This window comes from Diceros bicornis, chromosome 3 (genome assembly GCF_020826845.1).
Source record: "Diceros bicornis minor isolate mBicDic1 chromosome 3, mDicBic1.mat.cur, whole genome shotgun sequence".
Taxonomy (NCBI): Eukaryota; Metazoa; Chordata; class Mammalia; order Perissodactyla; family Rhinocerotidae; genus Diceros; species Diceros bicornis.
In genome coordinates this window covers 29,678,381-29,704,945 of record NC_080742.1, presented here as the reverse complement: position 1 = coordinate 29,704,945, position 26,565 = coordinate 29,678,381, and the positions used below count along the sequence as shown (strand labels likewise).

General features: G+C 34.4%; 1 protein-coding gene across 3 annotated transcripts in view; it reads left to right on the top strand.

The window, feature by feature from the left end:
• The window catches only part of KRIT1 (KRIT1 ankyrin repeat containing), a 37,945-nt gene extending 12,296 nt beyond the window's left edge, over positions 1 to 25,649 (top strand). For all 3 annotated transcript variants that reach the window (XM_058525454.1, XM_058525441.1, XM_058525447.1), the window contains 9 exons: positions 5,492 to 5,648; positions 6,330 to 6,437; positions 8,107 to 8,263; positions 9,063 to 9,214; positions 14,981 to 15,147; positions 15,790 to 15,877; positions 16,300 to 16,506; positions 24,525 to 24,641; positions 25,173 to 25,649. In XM_058525454.1, coding sequence (XP_058381437.1) covers positions 5,492 to 5,648; positions 6,330 to 6,437; positions 8,107 to 8,263; positions 9,063 to 9,214; positions 14,981 to 15,147; positions 15,790 to 15,877; positions 16,300 to 16,506; positions 24,525 to 24,641; positions 25,173 to 25,241 — 1,222 coding nt within the window. In that variant the 3' untranslated portion in view covers positions 25,242 to 25,649. The remainder of the gene's footprint in view (positions 1 to 5,491; positions 5,649 to 6,329; positions 6,438 to 8,106; positions 8,264 to 9,062; positions 9,215 to 14,980; positions 15,148 to 15,789; positions 15,878 to 16,299; positions 16,507 to 24,524; positions 24,642 to 25,172) is intronic.
• Positions 25,650 to 26,565: the final 916 nt, after the last annotated feature.

Sequence of the window (26,565 nt, the reverse complement as noted above, 5' to 3'; positions counted from 1 at the left end):
GATCTCAGGCATAACCAGGTCATACAGTAGGACAGCTAAGGACTAGCAAGTGCTATTGCACAGCACAAAGTCCTTATTCACCCTTGCAGTTTCTATTGTTTTTGTATTGGAGTTATGTTTGTTTATCCTTACTATAAAATTTACATGTGTTAACTACTTATGATTTGACCCTGCATCATGTTAGAAAAGTATCCTTTTAGTTCTTTGGGAAGCTGTGGTATCAGGAAACCTCCAAAAGCCTTTATTAAAATCAAAGCCTTCCTTTTTTTTTTTTTAGATGAGTGGGTTTAGCTCACAGGATTGGGGTTAGCTCTTTCCACTAGTTGCCCAATGTAGTTCTTGCTCTCCTACTCTTCTGATGTAATGATAACTCTTCCCCTTAGCTGGGCTGAGTTCTTCGATTTGTGTTCACAGTGGTAGTTAACTGTTTGCTATAGCCCATCCTCTAGAAAGGACATAATTAAAGTTATTTACCATTATTTCTTATGGGAAATTTGCTTTTGACTTATTATTTAAAATGAAGTTCTTTGGCTACTTGAAGAAGTGCCTACATTATTTACTGCCTGTTAAATGTCCACAACTTCTTAGCTGCATGATGTTGAGCAAGGTATTCACTTCACATCTCTGCAGCTCAGTTTTTTAAATCTATATGTAAAATGCATTCATTAGATCATTTCTAGAGTTCTTTCCAGCTCAAATTCTTTTGGTTTCACTGATTCCAAAATTTGTGATCGAGTAGCTAAATATAGTTGCTTTTTAATATACATCTTTTCTCCCTTAAAAATATGCTGTTTCCTTAAAATTATGCTCCTTTATTCAATAAATATGCTCTTATTTCATTTCCTTAAAAATATGCTCCCTTATTCTGTAAATGTGTTCTAATTGTTGTCCCATTACAGGGAATTTTTATATTCAGATTTGGAAAGAGTTAACCTAAATCTTCTTTAACTGCACTTATAGTTGTTTCTTCAGATTACTGGTAAATACTGGTAGCAGCAACAGTACTAAAAGAAATCACATGCTTTACCTGGAACTAAACAAAAAGAGGCAGAGAATATAGTTCAAACCCCAAGAAAGTATACTGTGCAATTGGGAAAGAGAGAGGCAGTGAATTTTAGTTTAGTAATCCCAAATTAACATTTGGCTATATCGATGCCCTTTTTAGTGGCAGGGGGTTATATTCTTCTCTAATAAAAGAATGCTAATATTTTTAATTACCTGTTACATAAAAACAGAAGTATGGTATAGTATTTAAAGTGCTTTGGAATGTACCTAGGTTTAAGTCCCAACTGTTAGTTCCTAAAAGTATGACCTTTGGCAAGTTACCTAATGTCTCTAAGGATCTGTTTCTTTATCTACAAGATGGGCTTAATAATAGTACCTTTCTTAAGATTAAAGGAGAAAATGCTTTGAGAGTACCTCACACATAATAAGCACTCAATAAATGTTGGCTGTTATTATTAAAATATTATAAAAATTTAAAGGTTTTGATGTCTGAATCTAAAATTCATTAATCTGTAGTATTTTTATTTGGAAAGTCTTATTACTACAATACAGCAAGGAAAAGAGTTGTATTCTTTGATAAAATTAATTTTCTGTCAGCTGGAAATAACAACCAAGTTTAGTACACCAGGAGTAGTATGGGTCACCTTGCGATACTTTTAATCAGATGGATCATTTGATTGATGTGAATGTGAATGAAGACTGATTTAACTATTTAGTAAGAACTTAAATTACCTTATCTTGGAAATATACTCTTATTTACTAGTTGGTTCAAAGATTGAGGAGGTGAATACTGGGCTGTCTCATCAAGAGACTGAGATTTGGAGCCTATCTTTATAAACTTAGATGTTTTACCCCTTTTGGTCTGTTTTCTCATTTTTAAAATGAGAGTTTTATTAGATCAGTGGTGCTCAAACTTTGATGTCAGGACCCCTTTCACTCTTAGAAATCCCTAAGAGCTTTTGTTTATGTGAATTATATCTAATGTTATTTACCAGATTAGAAGTTAAAACTGAAAAATATTTTAAGTATTTACTAATTCATTTAAAAATAACAGTAATAACATAAATAACACAGTCTTATGGAATATACCATACTTTGCAAAATAAAAAAGGAGAAGAGGGGGCTGGCCCGGTGGCATGGTGGTTCAGTTCATGTGCTCAGCTTTAGCGGCCCAGGGTTCACAGGTTCGGATCCCGGGAGTGGACCTATGCACCCGCTTCTCAGGCCATGCTGTGGCAGGCGTCGCACATATAGAGTAGAGGAAGGTGGGCACGGGTGTTAGCCCAGGGCCCATCGTCCTCAACAAAAAGAGGAGGATTGGCAACGGATATTAGCTCAGGGCTAATCTTCCTCACCAAAAAAAAAAAAAAGAGAGAGAGAGAAGAGTAGCATTGTTTTACATTCTTGCAAATCTCTTTACTCTCTAGCTAAATAGAAGATAGTTGGATTCTTACATCTGCTTCTGCCTTTAATTCGTTGCAATATTACATGTCACGTAACTTCTAAAAAACTCTACTGTACACTTACAAGAAAATGAGAATGAAAAGGGCAAATAACTTCTTAGTATTATTATGAAGATATGTTTTACCTAGAGGACACCTGGAAGAGATTTCAGGGATCCTCATGGGTTCCCAGACCACTCTTTGAGAACCACTTAATTAAATCACCCCTAGGATTGCTCCAAGCTTTTAAAATTCTCATATTGGTGATCAGGTACCTAGACGCTATTCTTTACTAGAATCACCATTTTCCAAAACTATTTAAGTTGGCTTTCTCCCCATATGGGTAACTTGTCAGCCACTCAAGTAAATGTCTCACTGACATCCCATACTCTCTCCCTCTCTCAAGTTGCTGTCTTCTGTCTCTGATAGTACTTCTAGGCTTCACATCATTATTAGAGGGTATTTTAGAACTACGATGATTTGGCTCCCTACAAATTATTCCATCTGATTTCATTTGGGCCTTCACTGTAGCTTAGCTCTGTGTCCTCTTTGTCTCCTTCATCCCATGAGCCGTTTAGTCCTCCCCTATAAGCTATTCTACACCTTTCTACTCTTAAGCATTTAAACTCCCACTACTTCTTTCTCTACTCACATCAGATAGTTTTATCCCTTAGTTTCAAAGAACGTTGAAGCCATCAGAAATGTCCTTCTTCTCTACCCTTAGTGATCAGTTTTTGTTCCCATCTCTCTCTTGTACCATAGGGTATGCAAGTAAAAATCCTTGTTCCCCATTAAATTTACTTTCTCCTTTTCTGCACTTTCTTTCCTCTTGCCTTCAAGCATACGTGGTTCTCTCCCTCCTTGAAAAGAACCTTTATTTGAACCTGCTGCCTCTTCTGGCCACTATCCTGTTTCTTTCCTTTCTTTCGTAGCCAGACTTCAAAGGTGAGTGGGCCACACTCACTGTTTTCTCTTTTTCACTCTTCATAAACCTTCTTAACCTTTTCTGAGTTTTAATCTCTTTCCCTGCTCTGCAGCATTTATTACTGTTGATCACCCCTTCGTTCTAAGAGCAAAGTGGAGTTGAAAGGGCGTAATGGAGCTATAATGAAAGTCAGTACAAATGCAGGATATTATTGTTACTTTATCATTATTATTGAAATACTGGCCTCCATTCTGTCACCCAAGCATCTGTTATAGTATGGAAACTGCTATCCTAAGATTCAGAAAACTGGATTGTAACTCTGGCTAGTAACCATGAGAACTGGTTCAAGCTTCGTTTTTCTCATCCGTGCAATAAAAATCCTTCTGCCTGCCTCATAAGTTGTGAAGCTTATAATCTGTGAAGATTATATTAGTTATTTAAGAAAGTACCTTGAAAACTTTAAAACATCATACAAAATGTATGTTTGTATTAATTATTTTTATTATTACTTGAATTGCTCCATTAGTATCTTTTCCTGTCCTGAAAGAGTGTTTTTCAAGATGCATTTCATTGTTCTAAGATGATCATCTTTCTCTAAATTTTCTCCTAGAAAAATTTCATCCATTCTCCCAGCCTTAACGATATTCTTTTAAGTTAGATGAATTTGCATATTCTCAGATAGATATCCCAAGCCTTTGCCTTCCTCCTCAGTACCAAGCCTGCATTTTCAACTGCCTACTAAACAGTTTAGTTACTCATTTTTGGTGCTGAAGGCAGTTTGAAGAATGCAAATACACTCTCCCTACCCTCAAGGAATTTCCAGGCTAATAGAGATGTATATAAACAAGGATGAAAATAGGTAAAATGAGATAAATCCCATAAAAGAAGCTAAAATGTAGTGGGAATATAGTGGAGGTAGATTTTAAACTTCAAAGAAAATTTTAAATTTCAAAGAAATAATAGAGCTTAACCTGAACAAAATGAGGAGGAGGAAAAGGACGTCTCAAGAATAGCAAAGAATGTGAGCAAAATGTCACATGAATAAGAATGGGTAGGATACAAGTGGCAGGTTCAGGGCATAAAACCACAAAGTACGTGAAGGGGAAGGAGGGAAAGTTGAAGGCAAATCAGATCAGTTCTAAAGATGCGCTGTTTTCCCCTCAAATGCACCACATCTAAAAGCAAATTTCCTTTCCCCTTCTTCCTTCCCACCCATTTATTTCCAAACAATGAATTACTTTTCCACCTTGCTTCAGATTGCAGCCTTACATAAGGTTTTCACTGTAACCGTATGGTGGACTCACTTTGTCTGGCACATGCTTTGTACTCTTCTCGTCCTTGCTTTGCATACTCCTTTTCCTACTACCTAAAATATTTTACCTCCCTTCAACATCTCTTCAGTTTCTTCCCATTTAAAATCCAGTTCAAATTGTTCTTCTATCAAAACACTTTTCAGGACCATCTTAGACTAAAATCATATCTTCCTTTACTGACTTTTTTTTAAAGCATTAATATATACTATTTTGATTTGACAAATATATAGTGCCTTATTTTGTTGATTGTTATCCTAAACTGTTCCTTAAGTTTTACAACACTATGTAATTTATCTCATGTTTTCGTTTTACTCTCTGATTACATTGTACACCTGTATCAGAGCAGAGACTATGTATCTTACATATTTTTGTGTCTCCAACGTTGCCTGATACAGTAGCTATGTATAGAATTACATCTTTAGGCCTATTTTGTAAATCGTAGGCCCAAGTGAAAAGCATTATTAAGTTTATGAGTTACTTTCTGATTCCAAACCTATTTTTGACTAAAAATTTTCACTCTGTAATTTATAATTTTTTGTACTTTACTTTGTGTTCAGTGGTTCTCTATCATCTGCTCTATCTTGTATTTGAAGTTGTATTTTCTCCCAGTTGATCAGAAATAGGAACAGTTGAATTGAACCAGAATAATTCATAAGAAATCCTTAGGCACTGAAAACATTTACATTAGTGTCTTAATTCCTTGCCCTCTGCCCTAGAAAAATCTTAGATTTCTTTGAGATGTTGCCTAAAATTTGGATTTTAAAAACATTTCAGATGACTTTTTTAGGTGTTTTACTTTTTTATAGGTATGGGAAAGTTGAGGCCACTCGCATATTATTAGAGAAAGGGAAGTGCAATCCAAACCTTTTAAATGGGCAGCTTAGTTCTCCTCTTCATTTTGCTGCTGGAGGAGGACATGCTGAAATAGTACAGATTCTCCTAAACCATCCAGAAGTTGACAGAGTAAGTTATTTTCCAGGTTTTCTTTTTTTTTTTAATGTTCAAGCAGTGAATAACAAGTAATGACAGTAAAATGTTAAATTGCGTATTGAGAGAGCAGCTGAAAAAACAAATTTCACTTACTATATAGAATAAGTAATATTTGTGTATAAACTTTGCTTTTGTACATAATTTTTTTTATTGTGGTAAAATATACCTTACATAAAATTTACCATTTTAATCATTTTTAGGTATACAGTTCAGTGACATTAAGTACGTTCACATTGTTGTGCAGCCATCACCACCATCCATCCCAGAATGTACATAAAATTTAACCTCTTTTCATTTTATATTGTACTTGCTCAAAAATATCTTTAAAGAATGAAAAAGATTTTCTACCCATTTTCTAGAATTCGTATTAACAAGTATTTTGTAAAAGGAAAAATAATAGCTTTAACAAAATCTTTGTTGTATCTATGATCAGAACTTTAAAAAAAAACACATTGAATAGGCTTTGTGTCTTTCATCTTTGGCAGTTCATGTTTATTTTAAGCATAGCATGTACTAAGTATGATTAATGTTTACTTAATACTAGACAAGAGTCTGTTTTTTATGAGACTTTGACTGATTGAATATTTTCCCTTAGAATACCATATATTTGTAATGTCTATTTTTCTTTATCCTTTATTCCCCGGACATTTCTAGCACATAACAGACCAACAAGGAAGATCCCCTTTAAATATTTGTGAAGAAAACAAACAAAATAATTGGGAAGAAGCTGCAAAATTGTTGAAGGAAGCCATTAACAAACCAGTAAGAATGATCTTCATAAATAGTTAAAGCAAAGCATCGCATTTAAATTGATAAGTAATTTGAAGCTCTGTGGCAGGAATGGAAGGATGAATGGATGGATAGCTTCTTTACTGCTTTTATAAAACCTCATGTTTAGACTGTATAGGTATTAATTTGTTTTCATTCCTAACATTTGGACATTTATTTTTGTATGACAAAATAAAACTTGCATAAATAAATAAATCTTTCAATCACTTAAAATTTATCTAATTTCCAGTATAATCTCTATACTTGAAGTGCTAATTACAAATTATGATCTATTCATTGAAGCATATCTTTCTACTTAGGCCTTCTAAGCAATATTTCATATTTGTAAATAATAACATTACACATCATTCATTAATTTAGTTTCAGCAAGTTACTTATCTGTTACACATTCATTTTCCTCAAGAAAGTGAATGGGTTAAAATAGGAGATTTCCTAGCTCTTTTATTCTTCCATTTCAGCCTGGCCTTTCCATCTAATTATGTCTGAAATAATTAGCGGTGACACTAAGACCGAGAAGAATTAATAATTGGAAAAAACTCACTTATGCCTAAAAGTTATAGGGATGACGACAAAACTATCATCAATTTAAAAACTGTTTGAAAACTTGCAAACCAGATAAAAGGATTTATACCAACAGATAAAGGATAAAGTTTGATACCAACAGATACAACCCATATGTCTGAGCCTTTGCAGACATTCCCATCAATTAGACAATAAGTATTTGTGGATTATTTCTGTGAATTGAACACAATAAAATGCTGAAAGTGATAAAGAATAAATATATGATCTCTGCGTATAAGGAAAATTACACACACACTCATACACATTTTGTCAAAACACTCTTCCATGAGCACAAGACAAACACAAGGAAATAGATAAGCGGTACAGGCACCTTTATGTTATACTTCATTGCAGTTTATTTTCTAACTGTATAGTTAAAACACATGTTTATTCCTGGCAAACTTTTTATATTGGAATGTATGAGATAAGAGGAATTAGGTATTTTTATCCAAAATGAACTGTCCTGAAAGTTGTTTGGAGGCATCAGTTACTTCTATAATAATACAAATGTATTGAGAATGTCATTTTTCTCTGGGATTTTCCGACCTGGAGAAAAGAAACATTGTTCCATAACTTTTACCTGCAGAGTCTTCTATCACCGACTCCTCTTAGGACAAATTATTGCTGGTGCACATTTCTGCAGTATAATTTGTGGTCCACTAAACTCATGAGGTACTTGACAACCAGATTTAAATTTACCAGATTTTCTAAATCTGGTACCTAACACCAGATTTAGTTAACCAACTCTGTATCCCCCATATGATATTTACATTGTACATTAATGGCTTTAAAATTTCCTCTTAGAAGATTTTGAAGTTGAATATTTTTTTAAAGCCATTTGCCTTAGTTTCTCAAACTTATTTGACCATGGAATATCCAGAGGAAACTGGAAAATATAAATAATAGAAGTAAAATTTTTAAAAATATTGCCAACAGATTCTTACTTGAAACAGTTTTTCTGATATTTTTCATGTTAGAAATCTATAATAAAGCAGATGAAGTTGAAATTAAAGCATTTTGTTGGTTTGGGATGTATAATTTCTAACCAGGTTTCATAATTTATTATCATTCTTTGTCCTAGTATGAAAAAGTTCGAATATACAGAATGGATGGATCATACCGTTCTGTTGAACTGAAACATGGAAATAATACAACAGTGCAGCAGATAATGGAAGGAATGCGTCTCTCTCAAGAAACACAGCAATATTTCACTATTTGGATCTGTTCAGAAAACCTCAGTAAGAAAGTTCTTATTCTGTTGTGTAAACTTCATTATTTCTTTTTGAGAGTGGGTTGGTAAACTTAAGTGTAGCATCAGTTTATTATTGATTTTTAAATTTTGAAATGATACAATGTTCTATGTTATATAAATTATTAGTGTTCAAACTGCTGAAATAGATAAGCCTCTGGGCCTACCCCACCACCTGCCCCAATTCATTCAATGTTTTAAGTGGTAAAAAACAAAACATTCCTTCTCTAGCAATGGAATTTGATTGGAATGCTATTAAATGCAGTACTCATCCAACTTGCCTTTATTTTCAGTGCTCACCTCACCTCAAAGTAATACAAATGTTGTTTTTCTTTATATTAGTTTTCTATCAGATCTTTTTATTTAAAATCAACCTAATGTCACTATAGATTTGTCTCTCAGACAAAGAATTGCAAATACATAAGGGATTTAATTGAGGTTGTTGTGATTGGTTATCTAATGGTTTAGTTGTATTTTTTTAAACACCAAATTCTACTAATTGTATCATAGTTAAATAGGCTATCATAGAATTAAGGATCTTAAGTATATTTGATAAATTTTATTTATTTTAAGAATTATTTTCATAATTCTTATACTCTTAAAAACAAAAGCAATTAACCTGAAATTGGGCAGTAATATTAATTAAAGTCAATGTTGTTTTAAATTTAGACCTTCAATTTGTGTATACTCAGTACTTAAGTGCAGAAAGTTTAATACAGTGTTTCTATGTGTTGATATAATTGATTTATTTTTACTTTATCATTAATAAAAGGAAAGATGTTTTTCAGGCCTCCAACTCAAGCCTTATCATAAACCCTTGCAACATGTTCGTGACTGGCCAGAAATACTTGCTGAATTGACTAATTTGGATCCCCAAAGGGAAACACCACAGCTTTTCCTAAGAAGAGATGTGAGACTTCCTTTGGAAGTTGAAAAAAAGGTTTGCTTGGAAATCTTATTTATAGTCATCTAAATGTAAAGAATCTGTTGAGTTCCTATTGTAGGCACTAGAGGCAGAAATTGTGCTCTTCCTTTCAGGGGCGTTTTACTTCTGTTTTTCTGTTGAATCCTCACAACCCTGTGGTGTATGTAAGTGGTAGAGCTTGAGTCAGTGTACTTACAGAGTCCCTAGTTGGTTTTTCCATTTCCACCTCCATTGTCTTAGAATACAAAAGAAATAGAGAATCTATCCTGAAGAGAATTAGCAACCAGATAAGAGATTATACAGAAAAAAAATTTTAGAATAGTTATAAAGGAAGTACAGTGTCAAAGATAAACTAAGGGCTAATCAGTTGTGTAAATTTGAAAGGAGCAAAGAGATACATTGGTGTGGGGGGAGAACAGAAAAAACATTCTGGGTAGAGAAGATTATATTTGTAAATGGACATAAAAAGTTATTCTCAGCTGCCAGTAAGTAGTTGTTCTCAACTCAAGCAGAGAACCATATAGATAGTAAAAAATGAGAATAGAATTTATGTTTGATAAAAAGATCTGTTCCAAACAAGTATGTTTGGATTTTAATTACTGTAAATGTTAGAGGAGAGGTGAGATAATGCCATCTGAAGGCTGAGTGGACAAAGAAGAAACCTAAGGGAGATATTACAAATAAAAGTAGGTATGATAGTCTAAATACAGTGGTCGCTGTGAAAATTAGAGGAAAAAAGTTCCAAAGTCTCATAACTTGGGTGAAGAAAAAATACATAATGCATTTCCTGATTCTTTCTTCAAGGAAATATTAAACAGACAAAGTTAAGCAAATTTCAGCACATGAAGATTTCAGTGACCATGTCCAAACTTGGTAAATGTTTTGTGTCTGACTATTCATATTGTCCCTCTAATATTATCAAACCGAAGATAGATTTGATCCTCTCAGTGAATTATGCTGGGACTTATATAAAATTTGCCAAAAACTAAGATCTTGGTTATTCATAAAAAATCTATTAGAATCACATAAATAGAATGAAGGGAAAAAACCTCATGATAATCTCAATTGACACAGAAAAGGCATTTGAGAAAATCCAATACCCTTCCATGATAAAACTCTCAGAAAAATAGGAATAGATGGGAACTTCCTCAATATGATAAATGGCATTTATGAAAAACCCACAGCTAACAACATACCCAATGGTGAAAGACTGAAAGCTTTCATCCTAAGATCAAGAACAAGACAAGGATGCCTGCTTTCACCACTGCTATTTAATATAGTACTGAAAGTTCTAGCCAGAGCAATTAGATCAAAAAAAAAGAAAGAAAGAAAGAAAAGAAATAAAAGTCATCCAAATTGGAAAGGGAAAAGTAAAACTATCTCTATTCACAAATGACATAATCCTATATATATAGGAAATCCCAGAGAATCCACAAGAAAGCTGCTAGAGGTAATAAATGGATTTAGTAAAGTTGCAAGGTACAAGCTTAACATACAAAAATCAGTTGTTTCTATACACCAGCAACAAACAATCCCAAAAAGGAAATTAAGAAATACATTAAAATAGTATCTAAATGAATAAAATACCTAGGAATAAATTTAACAAAAGAGGTGCAAGACTTGTACATTGAAAACTGCAAAAACATTACTGAAAGAAAGTAAAGACTTAAGTAACTGGAAAGACATCCCATGTTCAAGGATAAGATTTAATATTGTTAAGATGTCAATACTAACAAAGTGATCTGCTAATTCAATGCAATTCCTGACAAAATTCCAGCAGCCTTTTTTGCAGAAATGGAAAAGGCAATCCTCAAATTCATATGGAATTGCAAAGGGCCTTGAATAGCCAAAACAATTTTGAAAAAGAAGAATAAAGTTGTGGGATTCACATTTCAAATTTACTACAATTTCAAAACTTACTACAAAGCTGCAGTAATCAAAACGATGTGGTACTGGCCTAAGGATAGACATATAGACCAATGGAATAGAATTGAGAGTCCTGAAATAAACTCATATATCTATAGCCAACTGCTTTTTGGCAAGGGTGCCAAGTCCATCCAGTGAAGAAAGAATACAATCATCCCTCAGTATCCATGGGGGATTTGTTCCAGGACACCCCATAGGTACCAAAATCTGAGGACGCTCAAGTCCGTATGTAGTCTCTTCAACAGATGGTGCTGGGATGACTGGAAATTCACATGCAAAAGTATGAAATTGGACACTGATCTCACACCATATACAAAAATTAACTCGGTGTGTCAACGACCTAAATATAAGAGCTAAAACTGTAAAACTCTTAGAAGAAGACATATGGGTAAATCTTCATGACTTTAGATTTGGCATGGATTTTTAGATATGACACCAAAAGCATGAGTAACAACAAAAAATAGATAAATTGAACATCAAAATTAAAAACATTTGTAAATCAAAGGACATTATCAAGAAAGTGAAAAGACAACCTATAGAATGGGAGAAAATATTTGCAAATCATATATCTGATAAGAGTTTACTACCCAAAATATATAAAGAACTCCTACAACTCAACAACAAAAAGACAACCCAGTTAAATTGGGCAAAGAACTTGAATAGCATTTCTCCAGTGAAGATATACAAATGGCCAGCAAGCACATAAAAAGATGCTCAACATCAGTAGTCATTAAGGAAATGCAAATCAAAACTCAATGAGAAACTACTTCACACCTACTAGGATGGCTATAATAATAAAAATTTATAAAGGAAAATGATGAGTGTTGGTGAGGATGTAGAAAAATAGGAACCATTGTACGTTGACAGGTAGGAACGTAAAGTGGTGCAACCACTGTGGAAAACAGTTTAGTGGTTCTTCAAAAAACTAAACATAAAATGAGCATATGATGTAGCAGTTCCACTCCTTGGTATATACCTGAAGAATTGAAAACAACAACTCAAACAGATGCTTGTACACCAATGTTCATAGCAACATTATTCATAATAGCCAAAAAGGTGGAAACAAAGTGTCTGTCAGCAGACAAATGGATAAACAAAATGTAGTATATATGTACAATGGAATACTATTCAGCCATAAAAAGGAGTTAAGTTCTGATACATGCCATAACATGGATGAACCTTGAAAACATACTAAATGAAATAAGCCAGACACAAAAAGACAGATATTGTATGGTTCTACTTATATTAAATATCTAGAACAGGCAAGTTCATCAAGACAGAAAGTAGATTAGTGGTTACCACAGGTGTGGGGGTTAGAGAATGAGGAGTTAACTGATTAATGGTTATAGAATTTCTGTTTGGGTGATGAAAAAGTTGTGGAAATAGTGGTGATGGTTGCACAACATTGTGAATGTAATTAATGCCACTGAATTGTACACTTAAAAATGGTTAAAATGGCAAGTTTTTTGTTAAACATATTTTATCACAGTTTTTGTGTGTGTGTGTGTGTGTGTGAGGAAGATTAGCCCTGAGCTAACATCCGTTGCCAATCCTTCTCTTTTTGCTAAGGAAGATGGGTCCTGGGCTGACATCCGTGCCCATCTTCCTCTACTTTATATGGGACGCTGCCACAGCATGGCTTGACAAGCTGTGTGTCGGTCCGCCCCCGGGACCCGAAACTGCGAACCCCAGGCTGCCAAAGCAGAGGGCGCACTTAACTGCTATGCCACCAGGCCAACCCCTTTTATCACAGTTTTTAAAAATATATTAGATCTGTGAAATCTGCAGATAATCTAAGTATACTCAGTCTGTCTTGCTTCTCTACCTAAGTAACATTTTAAAAATTGGCTGGTAGAGAATAAGAGCAGTAATGATAATACTTGGATGAGAAATTGCATAATTATAAGTATTACAAAGTGGGCTTTAGTGAAAAAGAAGCAAGGCTTAGTAAATACTTATGGTAAATCAGAATATCATGATCATCTGATAAAGTAGTTGTGTTCTTTCACTCGTTATGTGATTAGGAAATTCCTATTTGTACCGTCTGAAAAATAGAAAAATTGCATTTATTGGTTAGCATCATTCTTTTAGGATAAAAATAGCCTGATTTCATTAAAAAAGAACAATTGTTAACTAATACTCACTGAACATACTATTAGAAATTATAACTATTCTCTACTCAAATTCTTCAAATTCACTGTCAGTTTTTTTAGAAAAATATGTGTTCTTTCATTCTTTTTCCCAACATTTTATTTTGAAAAATTAAAAACCCATAGGAAATTTGAAAAAGTAATAAAATTCACACCATACACCATTCATTAAATTCACTAATTATTAACATTTTGCTACATTTGTTTCATCTTCTCTCTCTTTTCTTTGTGAACCATTTAAAAGTGAGTTGCAGGGCCGACCCCGTGGCTTGGCGGTTGGGTGCGCGCGCTCCGCTGCTGGCGGCCCGGGTTCGGAACCCCGGGCGCGCACCGACGCGCCGCTTCTCCGGCCATGCTGGGGCCGCGTCCCACATGCAGCGGCTGGAGGGATGTGCAGCTATGGCATACAGCTGTCTGCTGGGGCTTTGGGGGGAAAAAAATAAATAAATAAAATCTTTAAAAAAAAAAAAAAAGTGAGTTGCAGGCATCATGGCACTTCATCCCTACGTATTCAACACGCATCGCCTATGAACAAGGACATACCTACATACTACAATACCATTTCCAATCTAATAAAGTTGATATTTCCGTAATAACATCTAATATCAGATCTATATTCAGATTTTCCTCATTTGTTGCAAAGGCTTTTATAGCTCCCATCTGTAGGATGCTTTGCCTTTGATTATTTCTTTAGTCTCTTTTAATCTAGAACAATCCCCTCATCTTTTTCTCCCCCATGAAATTCTGTTTCAGTCTTTTAGATCATATGGAGTATTATCAGATTATTTTAGTTAGTATGACAAAAACAATTTTTACCACAATTTGGATCATTGTGAATTATATTTGAAATATTTTAAGTATTCATTCAGAAACTTGATAATTGGGATTATTTCCAAATAGAATATATTCTTTAGGTTAGCATTTTTCAATCTTTGTTAATCTTATTGGATAAAGTGAAACTTGAAAGTTTTTAAAACTTAAAAAAACTTAAAGAAAACCTTATGCTCTCCTTTAATGTTATTTGGAAGTCAAAGTATTTTTAGTCAAATAAAAAATGTTTGTTTTAAAGTAAGCTTTTTTAAAACTACATGTACCCCTCTGGGAATTGACATACTTCCTTTTATCTTCTTTGAGGTTCACTACTATATTGCATGAAGCATAGATAATAGAAAAATGTTTGAGGAATATAAAGAATTTAGGTAAAATTGCCCTAGAAATTATCCATATCCATAAACTGATGATAATTTTATTAGAACTGTAAATCAGAGGTTAGCAAACCATGGCCTATTGCCATATCTGACCTGCTGCCTATTTTTGTATATCTTGCAAGCTATTAATAGTTGAAAAAATTCAAAAGAACAATATTTCATGTCACTAAAATTTTATGAAATTCAAGTTTCAGTGTCCGTATATAAAGTTTTAGTAGAACACCGTCACACCCATTTGTGGATGTGTTGTCTGTGGCTGCTTTTAGGCGCCTACAATACCAGAGTAGAGTAGTTGTAACAGAGACTATATGGCTCATAAAGCTTAAAATATTACTCTCTGACCCGCTTAATAGAAAAATTTGTCAATCCCTGCTCTAAAACAATAATAGCTCATTTATATATAAATATGTACCTTTTGCTTTTCCGTGTTAGTGACAAGTTGTACATTTGTAACAGAAATTGTAGCCGAATAACCAAATTGTACTTTTTCTTTTAAGATTGAAGACCCACTAGCTATTCTTATTCTCTTTGATGAAGCCAGATATAATTTATTGAAGGGCTTTTATACAGCTCCTGATGCCAAACTAATAACATTGGCAAGTCTACTGTTGCAAATAGTTTATGGAAATTATGAGAGTAAGAAACACAAGCAAGGTTTCCTAAAGTAAGTATTTAATACAATGTGTGGTCTTGTACTATGCTCAAGATTTAGTTTAACCAAGAAAGTTTAGAAATATTATGTTAAGAAATATTTATACATTGGTTTGGAATTAAATAATACAAGGCATGGAATGAGGGAAAAAAGCAACTATGGTAAAGTGTTCTTTATGTTATACTCTCTCCAAAGTTATTTTTCTTATATTTTGACTCTAGTTTGATATACCTTATACTTTTAAAATTTATCTTTCTTAAACTATTTGTTTAAATAAGTTCACTAAAACCTGACTTGAATTAGTAGAAAAATGTTATTTGTAAGTCAGATGCATTTAAGAATCCCACCACAAAAACTAGTTTCGTGTTTCAATTTGAAAGAAAACACTGTTTTAGCACATCTAAAGTTTGTTTATTGTGGTTTTCAATTTTCAAAAATATTTTGTGATTATTGAAAGAAGAAACATTTCTCTAAATTAAACAATGTTAGCATTGTGGCTTTTTGCTTTAAATTTTTAGAGTCTTCTGATATTTTACAACAGTATTTTTCAGCTCAAAAATCATGTTACCTTAAAGCCATTTGTGTCTAAATGATTATATTACTTTAGCTACTAAAGATGATTTATTTAAAAAATGTTGGCATATTTTCTTACAGTGAAGAAAATCTAAAATCTATTGTACCTATTACCAAATTGAAAAGTAAGGCACCTCACTGGACAAACCGAATACTTCATGAATACAAGGTAAGCTGTTCAATAGAAATAAAAAGACATCTTATAGCCTAGTTGAAATTTTGTTAGTATTATTAATATTTTAAACATAGGTACATTAAATATATAGTCTTGAAATTAAAAATAGATATTCTAGTTCACATGCCTGAAAGTAGCAAGATATTTTTATTTTTAATAATGTAGAATCTTTTGCTGAATACCTTCTATGTGCTGGATACTGTGGTAAGGGCTAGAGATTAAAAAAACATGAAATAATACACTATCTTTGTCCAAGAGGCACTTAATATAAGATCTCAAAAATTGCTCTTGGGATAATGTCACACAATTTTATTCTTCTTTGGGGGCAGCCTTGATATTAGAAACTGCGTAATTGACCTCTTTGGATTGTCAAAGGTATGTTCTTCTTTCACGTCTCTATTTTACTTTGTTTTTAGAATCTTAGTACAAGTGAAGGTGTCAGTAAAGAAATGCATCACCTTCAGCGCATGTTCTTACAGAATTGTTGGGAAATTCCTACATATGGAGCAGCTTTTTTCACAGGACAGATATTTACAAAGGCAAGCCCCAGCAATCATAAAGTCATCCCTGTGTATGTAGGAGTGAATATAAAAGGACTTCATCTCCTCAACATGGAAACGAAGGTAGAGTTTCAGCTTTTCAGCTGTTTTTGACCAGTCATATTATATAATATCTAAAATAATAGTACCAGCCTACATGAAAAATCTAGAAATGTCATATATACAAAGTATTCATTGTAATTTCATTTATAATAGCAAAGGATAGAGGGCAAAAAATAAGTAATTATCAGTAGGGTGTTAACATATTAATTATAGTACATTTCCACATTGAAATACCTTGCAGCCATACAAAAGAATAAAGAATATTTTTGTGTAGAATGATCTCCAAGATACATGTAGTGAAAAAGCAAGGTGCTGAACCATATGTAACATGTTACTATTTATGTAAAAATGGAGGGAAGTTATCCAAAGAAAACAAAAACACTAACTCAAAAAGATATATGCACCACTATGATCATTGCAGTATTATTTACAATAGCCAAGATATGGAAACAACGTAAGTGTCCATCAAAGGATGAACAGATAAAGAAAACTGGTATATATATGCAATGGAATATTATTCAGCCACAAAAAAAGAAGGAAGTTTTGCCGTTTGCGACAAGAATAGACCTTGAGCACATTATGCTAAGTAACATAAGTCAGACTGAGAAAGACAAATATCACATGATCTCACTTATATGTGGAATCTTAAAAAAAAAAAGAAAAAGAAAAAGAAAGGGGCTGGCCTGGTGGCATAGCAGTTAAGTGCGCGTGCTCCACTTCAGCAGCCCGGGGTTTGCGGGTTCGGATCCCGGGCATGAGCCGATGCACTGCTTGTCAAGCCATGCTGTGGCGGCATCCCATATAAAGTAGAGGAAGATGAGCACGGTTGTTAGCCCAGGGCCAATCTTCCTCAGAAAAAAAAAGAGGAGGATTGGCATCGGATGTTAGCTCAGGGGTAATCTTCCTCACAAAAAATAAATTAATTAATTAAATAAGATAAAAAAAAAAAAAAAGAAAGAAAAAGCTAAGCTCATAGATACTGAGAACAGATTGGTGGCTGCCAGAGGCAGGGGGTAGAGGGTGGGCAAAATGGGTGAAAGGAGTCAAAAGGTAAAAACTTCAGTTGTAAAATAAATAAGTCATGGGGATGTAATATACAGCGTCATGACTTTAGTTAATAATACTGTATTGCATATTTGAAGGTTGCTAAGAGAGTAGATCTTACAACTCTTCATCACACAAAAAAATTTCTTAATTATATGTGGTGACGGATGTTAACTAGACTTATTGTGGTGATCATTTTGCAGTATATACAAATATTGAATCCTTATGTTGTACACCTGAAACTAATGTAATGTTACGTGTTAATTATACCTCAATTAAAAAAATAGGGGGAAGTGAAGACTATATTTACATAAATGGCTATCGCTTGTGTATGCATAAAAAGTATCTTGAAGCCTTTAGAGAAGGGAACTAGGTAACTGGGAATAAGAGTAGGAAGGAGACTTTTCATATATACCATTTTGCGACTTAGAAAAATTTTTAACTGTGATTATATTACCTATTTTAAAAATCCATTAGATTTAAATGAAAAAATACAAATTAATAAAAGGAAAGTCTAATAGCTGACACAAAAGCTTCATTTTGAAAATTAGAATTAGTTGTAAGAACTAATTTTTTTGTAAGAACTAATTTTTGTGGGGCAGGATGAAGTGTGGAAGGGATTGTGACTACCCATTAGAACATTTCAGAGCTTTTGAATCAGAGGCTTGTTACTGTATTGTGCTCCTTTTTCTAATCAAAGTTGCTATAATATAAAATATGGGGTTATCAATTATTTTTAGCATGTTTAACACATTTCACAGGATGAACAACTTTCTAGTTAGTAATAGGAAGCTAATAAAAATCAAATCTTTTTTGTTCATTCAGATTTGTCAAGAATAGACCATTTCCCAAATCAGTTAAAGTACTAACTAAGCTTATGCATTTTAAAAAGGCATTTTAGATTAGGAAATTTCATCATAAGCCTAATTTTTATTTTCATCATTTTTAGAGGTCTTTGTGAAAGTATCCCAATTGTAGGTTAGTCCTTTCATGATAATTCAGGATCATCCTTATGGGCAACAGTTATTTTACCATGCTGTTAGATAGGCCTGTGAATGGAGATAGAGAATATATAGGGACATAGGGCTGAATAGGGACTGACTTAAGTAATTGCCTTGGAACTTGGTTTTGTTTTTTTTTGTTTTTGTTTTTTTTGGGTTTTTTTTGCTCAGGAAGATTGGCCCTGAGCTAACATCTGTTGCCAATCTTCCTTTTTTTTGCTTGAGGAAGATTCACCCTGAGCTAACATCTGTGCCAGTCTTCCTGTATTTTATTTGTGGGTCGCCACCACAGCATGGCCACGGACGAGTAGTGTAGGTCTGCACCCAGAAACTGACCCCAGGCCACCGAAGCAGAGTGCGCTGAACTTAACCACTAGGCCACAGGGCTCGCCCTGAGGAACTTGATTTTTTGAAGTCTCTGATGTCAGCTTGCTTTGGGTCATTTTCTTATTGCTTTCTATTTAAACTATTTTACTCACACAAGATAGGCTGCTTCTTATTAGCTTGTAAACACTTTAATATTTCTATTGTACTAAGTTTGTTAAAGGAAATGAAAGAGAAATTCCCCTCACATTTCAAGAAATTTTTCCTCTGTTATTTCAGAGCATTTTGTACCAATATCTACAAATCCTTCTTCATTGAACTGAATGGTGTTGCTATGGGTGTAACACTGAGCCCTTTTTCTAAACTGTACTTTATGTTTGGCTTTTGGTAGCATTCCAAGTTTAGGCAACAATAAAGTTTTATATAGTATTCAAATGGTGGTTCAGCAATATCTTACAACATTTAATATTATGAATAACATTCTGGTCCAGGAATTGAATAAATGAGATAGCAATAATAGGTAGAGGTTGATAACAATATTATTAGTTAATGGTCTGCTTTTTCAGGATAAGATGTTCAATTTCTAGAAATAGAAATAAAAATGCTGTCGTTGGGTATATAAAAAGGTGATTGAACCCAAGGGTGATGATGGTTTTTGTCCATATAATCATTACCTTGTGTTTTGTATGCCACTGATAAATTTATGGCACCTATGAAAAGCTCTAAGATGATTACATTTTCTGATCATCAATGATGGGAACAATCAGCTTGTCCTCAGTTGTCTTAGATTCACCAAGATCTGCTAGGGTTGAATTTGACAAGCTTGTTTAAATAAACATCTTCATCTGCAAAAATACCTTCATTTGCATTTAAAACTCTACATGGGATAAATTAGCCTCAGAGATTAATTTTCAGGTAAAGCTATAGAATACAGCGGGGTTTTTTTTATTTCAGTTGCTTCTACCTTCTATATTTTGTTTCTCTCTCTCTCTCTCTTTTTTTTTTTTTTGGTGAGGAAGATTGGCCCTGAGCTAACATCTGTTGCCAATCTCCCCCCCCCTTTTTTTTTTAAGAAGAACGTGCACCAGATGCACGGTCATTCACTCAACAGTGGTTTTTGTTTACTTCTCTGTGCTTTTAGGCATTTGCCCGTTTTTGTCTTTTTTGTTTTTTTGTTTTTGAGGAAGATTGGCCCTGAGCTAACATCTGTTGCCAATCTTCCTCCTTTTTTCCTTTTTTCTCCCCAAAGCCCCACTAGATAGTTGTATGTCATAGTTGTACATCCTTCTAGTTGCTCTATGTGGGACACTGCCACAGCATGGCTTGATGAACGGTGCGCAGGTCTGCACCCAGGATCCGAACCGGCGAACCCCGGGCCACCGAAGCAGAGCGTGCAAACCCAACCACCACACCACCGGGCTGGCCCCCCAGTATTCCTCTTTTTGCTTAAGGAAGATTGTCCTTTAAGCTACATCTGTGCCAGTCTTCCTCTATTTTGTATGTGGGATGGCTCACAGCATGGCTTGATGAGCGAGGTATAGGTCCACGCCCGGGATCCAAACTCACAAATCCCAGGCAGCCGAAGCGGAGCGTGCGAGCTTAAGCACTACACCACCAGACTGGCACGTTTCTCTTTGAAATAATGAAAATTGCCCATCAGAAAACATAGCTCAGCCCATTTCATATGCTCCTCAGAGGCTTGTCTGTTCTCCTTACACACAATGTAGACACTACTGACTAGATAAATGCACTGTTGTAGTTCATTGTTTTACTGTAGTGAAAGTATTGCAGTCTTCATAACTGAACTGTACTTGTTGATGTATCTTCTACCTTAAGGTACCACTGCCACATCTAGGCAATAGATTACCCTTTGCTGATGTCAATTTATGTTGACCATAATGCCCTTCTGAAATAAAACTGGTTATTTAAATACCCACATTGTGCCATTCTTCATGATCACTTCTTTTTTTTTTTTTTTTAATTTTTTGTTTTTTGCAGTAACATTGGTTTATAACATTGTAAAAATTTCAGGTGTACATCATTGTACTTCTATTTCTGCATAGATTACATCATGTTCACCACCAAAATACTAATTACAACCCATCACCACACACATGTACCGAATTATCCCTTTCACCCTCCTCCCTCCCCCCTTCCCCTCTGGTAACCACCAATCCAATCTCTGTCTCTATGTGTTTGTTTATTGTTGTTATTATCTACTACTTAATGAAGGAAATCATATGGTATTTGACCTTCTCCCTCTGACTTATTTCACTTTGCATTATACCCTCAGTGTCCATCCACGTTGTCACAAATGGCTGGATTTCATCGTTTCTTATGGCTGAGTAGTATTCCATTGTGTATATATACCACAGCTTCTTTATCCGTTCGTCCCTTGATGGGCACTTAGGTTGCTTCCAGGTCTTGGCTATTGTGAATAACGCTGCAATGGACACAGGGGTGCATGTACCTTTGCAAATTGGTGTTTTCAAGTTCTTTGGATAAATACCCAACAGTGGAATAGCTGGATCATATGGTAGTTCTATCCTTGATTTTTTGAGGAATCTCCATACTTTTTCCATAGTGGCTGCACCAGTTTGCACTCCCACCAGCAGTGTATGAGAGTTCCCTTCTCTCCACATGCTCTCCAACACATGTTGTTTCCTGTCTTGTTAATTATAGCCATTCTGACGAGCGTGAGGTGATATCTCATTGTAGTTTTGATTTGCATTTCCCTGATAGTTAGTGATTTTGAACATCTTTTCCTGTGTCTGTTGGCCATCTGTATATCTTCTTTGGAGAAATGTCTGTTCAGGTCTTTTTAATTGGGTTGTTAGTTTTTTTGTTGTTGAGATGCATGACTTCTTTATATATTTTGGAGATTAAGCCCTTATCAGAAGTATGGTTTGCAAATATCTTCTCCCAATTGTTAGGTTGTCTTTTCGTTTTGTTGATGGTTTCCTTTGCTGTGCAGAAGCTCTTTAGTTTGATGTAGTCCCATTTGTTTATTTTTTCTATTGTTTCTCTTGCCCAGTCAGATGTGGTATTTGAATGATCACTTCTTAACATCACTATTTCTCCTATCTGTCTTGGTTGGCTATATGCTGCTTTTGACTCTGGTTTTCCTTTTTCTGCTTTCAACTATCTTGGCCGTTTCTCTTGTGCTTTTTGACTTCCCTCATTAAGCACCTTGCCCTTTGTAGGTTTTACCTTCTAATGAGAGCTGCCTTTTCCTTTTGGAGCAGACTGATCTCTCAAAACCACCAAGTGAACTCTTTGGCTTTTCAAGTCCATTCAGCTGTTTTCATTATTGTGGATTTGTCAAGAATTCCTTCCTCCTTGCATATTGTCCTTTAACAACAAAATCTTTGTTTTTTAACTCATGGCCTTAGTACTTTTGTGGGTAATTTGACCTCTGTATAATTGACGAGTTGCTATACTACAGATGTATTTTTTTTCTGTATATTAAACTGTTTTGAGGCCATATTAATGGACTGTTTCTTGCCTCTTGATTAAATAAATTTCAAGTGACTGATCCAAAAGCCAGGCAGTTTAAGGTATTATGATATCTTGACTCAGTGTTTCAGTGTGTACCTTGGTAAGTAGCTCTTTTACCGTATCCTATCTATAAAGTTATATTTTACAACATAAATGTAGATAGCTATTTTTTTTTTTTTTTTTTTTTTTTTGTGAGGAGATCAGCCCTGAGCTAACATCCGCCAATCCTCCTCTTTTTTTTTTTTTTGCTGAGGAAGACGGCCCTGGGCTAACATCGGTGCCCATCTTCCTCCACTTTATATGGGATGCCGCCACAGCATGGCTTACCAAGCAGTGCGTCGGTGCACGCCCGGGATCCGAACCAGCGAACCCCGGGCCGCCGCAGCGGAGTGCGCGCACTTAACCGCTTGCGCCACCTGGCCGGCCCCTAGATAGCTATTTTTAAACAAGACATTATTGGTTACCATTACACATGATATACATTCATGTAAATTAATTATACTGTGTTTCATTTATAGAACCTCACTTTAAAATGCCCTAAGCCATTATCTTTTTTGCATGTCCTTAGTTTATTTACAATCAGTGTGTTAAGAACTACTAGTCATAGAAAGCTAATGTTTCTAAACATACATATTTTAAAGGATCGCATGAGCACTTTCTTTGTATATGTATATATAAAAAATTTATTTTTAGGGCAAGAAAATGCAAGTTACTGCTAGGAGAGAATTATTAAAAAAAATAATCAAAAGGATATATCGGGGGCCCGCCTGGTAGCATAGTGGTTGGGTTTGTGCACTCCGCTTCAGCAGCCCGGGGTTCGTGGATTCAGATTCGAAGCACAGACCCATACACCGCTCATCAAGCCATGCTGTGGCAGCGTCCCACATACAAAATAGAGGAAGATTGGCACAGATGTTAGCTCAGGGACAATCTTCCTCAAGCAAAAAGAAGAAGATTGACAATAGATGTTTGCTCAGGGCCAATCTTCCTCACGAAAAAAAAAAGCAAAAAAGGATATATTGAATGCCTACTTAAATATACCATTATGTTAGGAAAGTATAGGAATAGGTTACTCTAACATTGTTTTTTAAATAGTTCTGTTGAATTTATGAAGAGTATATTATTAATTTTTTAAATTATGCTTATTTTTACAATAAATAATCAGGGTACTTATTTTCAGTGAAATGAAATTGCCTAAGTCAGTGTGTTACCCCTATTACATAAATTTCAGATGTGAAAGTACTATGTGAATATTCAAAAGGTATTAAATAAAAGTAAATGGAACTGTTTTTAACATGCAGAAAGTAAAAACTTGTAGTAAATTTAATTTTCTTGAAAGTCACTGATAGAATGGGCATCGTTTTTTTCCCCCAGCTTTAACTGAAATATAATTGACATATAACACTGTGTAAGTTTAAAATGTACAGTGTGTTGATTGGATACACATATATTGCAAAATGATTATCACCATGGCATTAACTAATACCTCCATCACCTCACATAATTACCATTTCTTTTTTGTAGTGAGATCGTTTAAGATCTACTCTCTTAGCAACTTTCAAATATATAATACAGTATTATTAACTATAATCATCATGCTGTACATTAGATTCCCAGAACTTATTCTTCTTATAGCTGAAAGTTTGTACTCTTTGACCAGCATTTCCTTGATTTCCCCCACCCTCCAGCCCCTGATAACCACCTTTCTACTCTCTGTTTCTATGAGTTTGGCTTAAAAAGATTCCACATATAAGTAATGTCCTGCGGTATTCGCCTTTCTTTGTCTGACTTATTTCACTTAGCATAGTTCCCTCAAGGTCCATCCATGTTGTCACAAATGGCAGGGTTCCCTTATTTCTCATGGCTGAATAATATTTATGTGTGTGTATATCTACATACAAATACACACCATAGAATGGGCATCTTTGAAAATTTTTGTCAATCTGATAACAAAGAATATCATTGCTCAAAGCAGTCTCCTGAGAGTCTACCACGTATGTGGCTCTGTACTACAGGTTATGTGAGGTTAGTGTGGGCGCTTTGAATAGGTTTTATTCTAACATTCAAAATTATTATGTTTAGACCTGACTAGGTAAAATTATTGTATTTAGACCTGGCTATATAATATAATTAATATATATTTCAATAAAACGATTTCTAATTATGTTGCAGGCTCTACTCATCAGCCTTAAGTATGGTTGTTTTATGTGGCAATTGGGAGATGCTGATACATGCTTTCAGATCCATAGTATGGAAAATAAAATGAGCTTTATAGTACACACAAAACAGGTAAGTACTTATCAATTATTCTGTACTTCTAATAATGAAGTACTGTATTAGTAAAGTTATTGCTTTTTTAAAAAAAAATGATAATCCAGTTTACTTCAGGGAAAACCTCTAATAGTACGTGAAATTAAAATAGTTAAAACCAAGGAAAAAAAGACAGGCCTTTCCTAAGCAAACAAAGCCAGAAACTTCAGAAATTATCTGAATAATTTATTTCAGTCTTATAACAGTGAAACTGTTTTTTCCTCTATTTCCTTTACTTCTGGTCAGTATTCCCTATCTCTTCTATCAAGGTATTAGGTAGTCCTTCCCTCTTCTTGACCAGTATCCTATCTGAGCCACTAGTTGCATCCCAGCAGGTTCTTCTTAAATCCCTTCAAAAACCTGAGTAAATACCCTCTATTCTTGACAAGTTGACTCCTGAGAGAAGAAAGTTACTTTTCAAATAGATAGGGAACTGCCCACTGCCATATATGTCATTTACACATTCTTACATGTTTCATACTTACTGTTGACATATATTTTACTTTGTAGGCTGGCCTCGTGATAAAACTGTTAATGAAGCTAAATGGACAATTAATGCCTACTGAAAGAAATTCGTGAGCGGAAAGCAGCTGATCCTTAAGCCACCACAGTTTGTGATGCAGATTTTTTCCATGAAAGATTTCTTAAACTATTACATTTAACAAGGCATTTAGTCTCTTGTAATATATATGTATATTATTACATTGTACAGAATCTGTACTTATGTTTGGTGTGTAATATACCAATTAGTTTTATATAATATTCTCATAAGCTATTCTAATTTTTCAGAGAAACACACAAAAAGGTGTAGATTGATAGTCTGTATAATATTAGACAAAATAGTAAGCTTTATAAAAAATTATTTTTGGTAAATGGTAAAGATTTTAGAGTGGAATGTGATGAAATAAAAATATAGCTTTGCTATGGCTTTGTGTGTCATTTCAAAATATACTGAAAGTCAACATGATTTGAATAAAGAAAATATATTTTCTACTTAACCCATATATAACACTGTTATTGAAAACATTTTTCTGTAATCTATGAATATTTCTCAATATGTTTTTAAAAGACTTAGTTAAAATGTATAACTGGTATAAGCTAGTATTTCTCAAAGTGTAGTTCTTAAACCCCCTGCGTCATAATTACCTGGGTGCTTCTTAAAAACGAGGATTTCAGAGACTCTAGACGGGTTCATTCACTCTCTGAAAGTAGCAAGGCCTAGGACTCTTTTCTGAAGTTTTGATTTGCTTTCTGTTGAAATAATTCCAGACCCAATAATGAATTTGGATTATTAAAATTAAGTAAATTACACAAAACTGCCTGGCACACAAGCACATACGTGCAAAGACACAGATTAAGTGACAATCTCTGGATATTAGTTGCATTTATTAAGTACATGTTGTATTTTTATGAGTTGGCTTAGTAATTTATTTATATTGGCTTTACATTGTGGGAAGTAGATCACCAAATATCTGGTTGTTTCATTTAGGGGAGTACTGATAGCACAGATGAGGCGCTAACCTGCTTAATCTGTTATTTAATAAACTTAGAAACCAGTCTTTCCAAGCTAATAGATTAATGTGTTCTAAGTAAGTTCAGAGATACAATAGTCATATTTAAAATTGTTCTACGGGGGGCCAGCCCCGTAGCATAGCAGTTAAGTGTGTGCACTCCGCTGCTGGAGGCCCGGGTTCAGATCCCGGGTGTGCACCGAGGCACCGCTTGTCAAGCCATGCTGTGGCGGCATCCCATATAAAGTGGAGGAAGATGGGCACAGATGTTCACTCAGGGCCAGTCTTCCTCAGCAGAAAAAAGAGGAGGATTGGTATGGATGTTAGCTGAGGGCTGATCTTCCTCACACAAAAAAATAAAATTGCCCTACAGATTGCAGATGATTTTTATA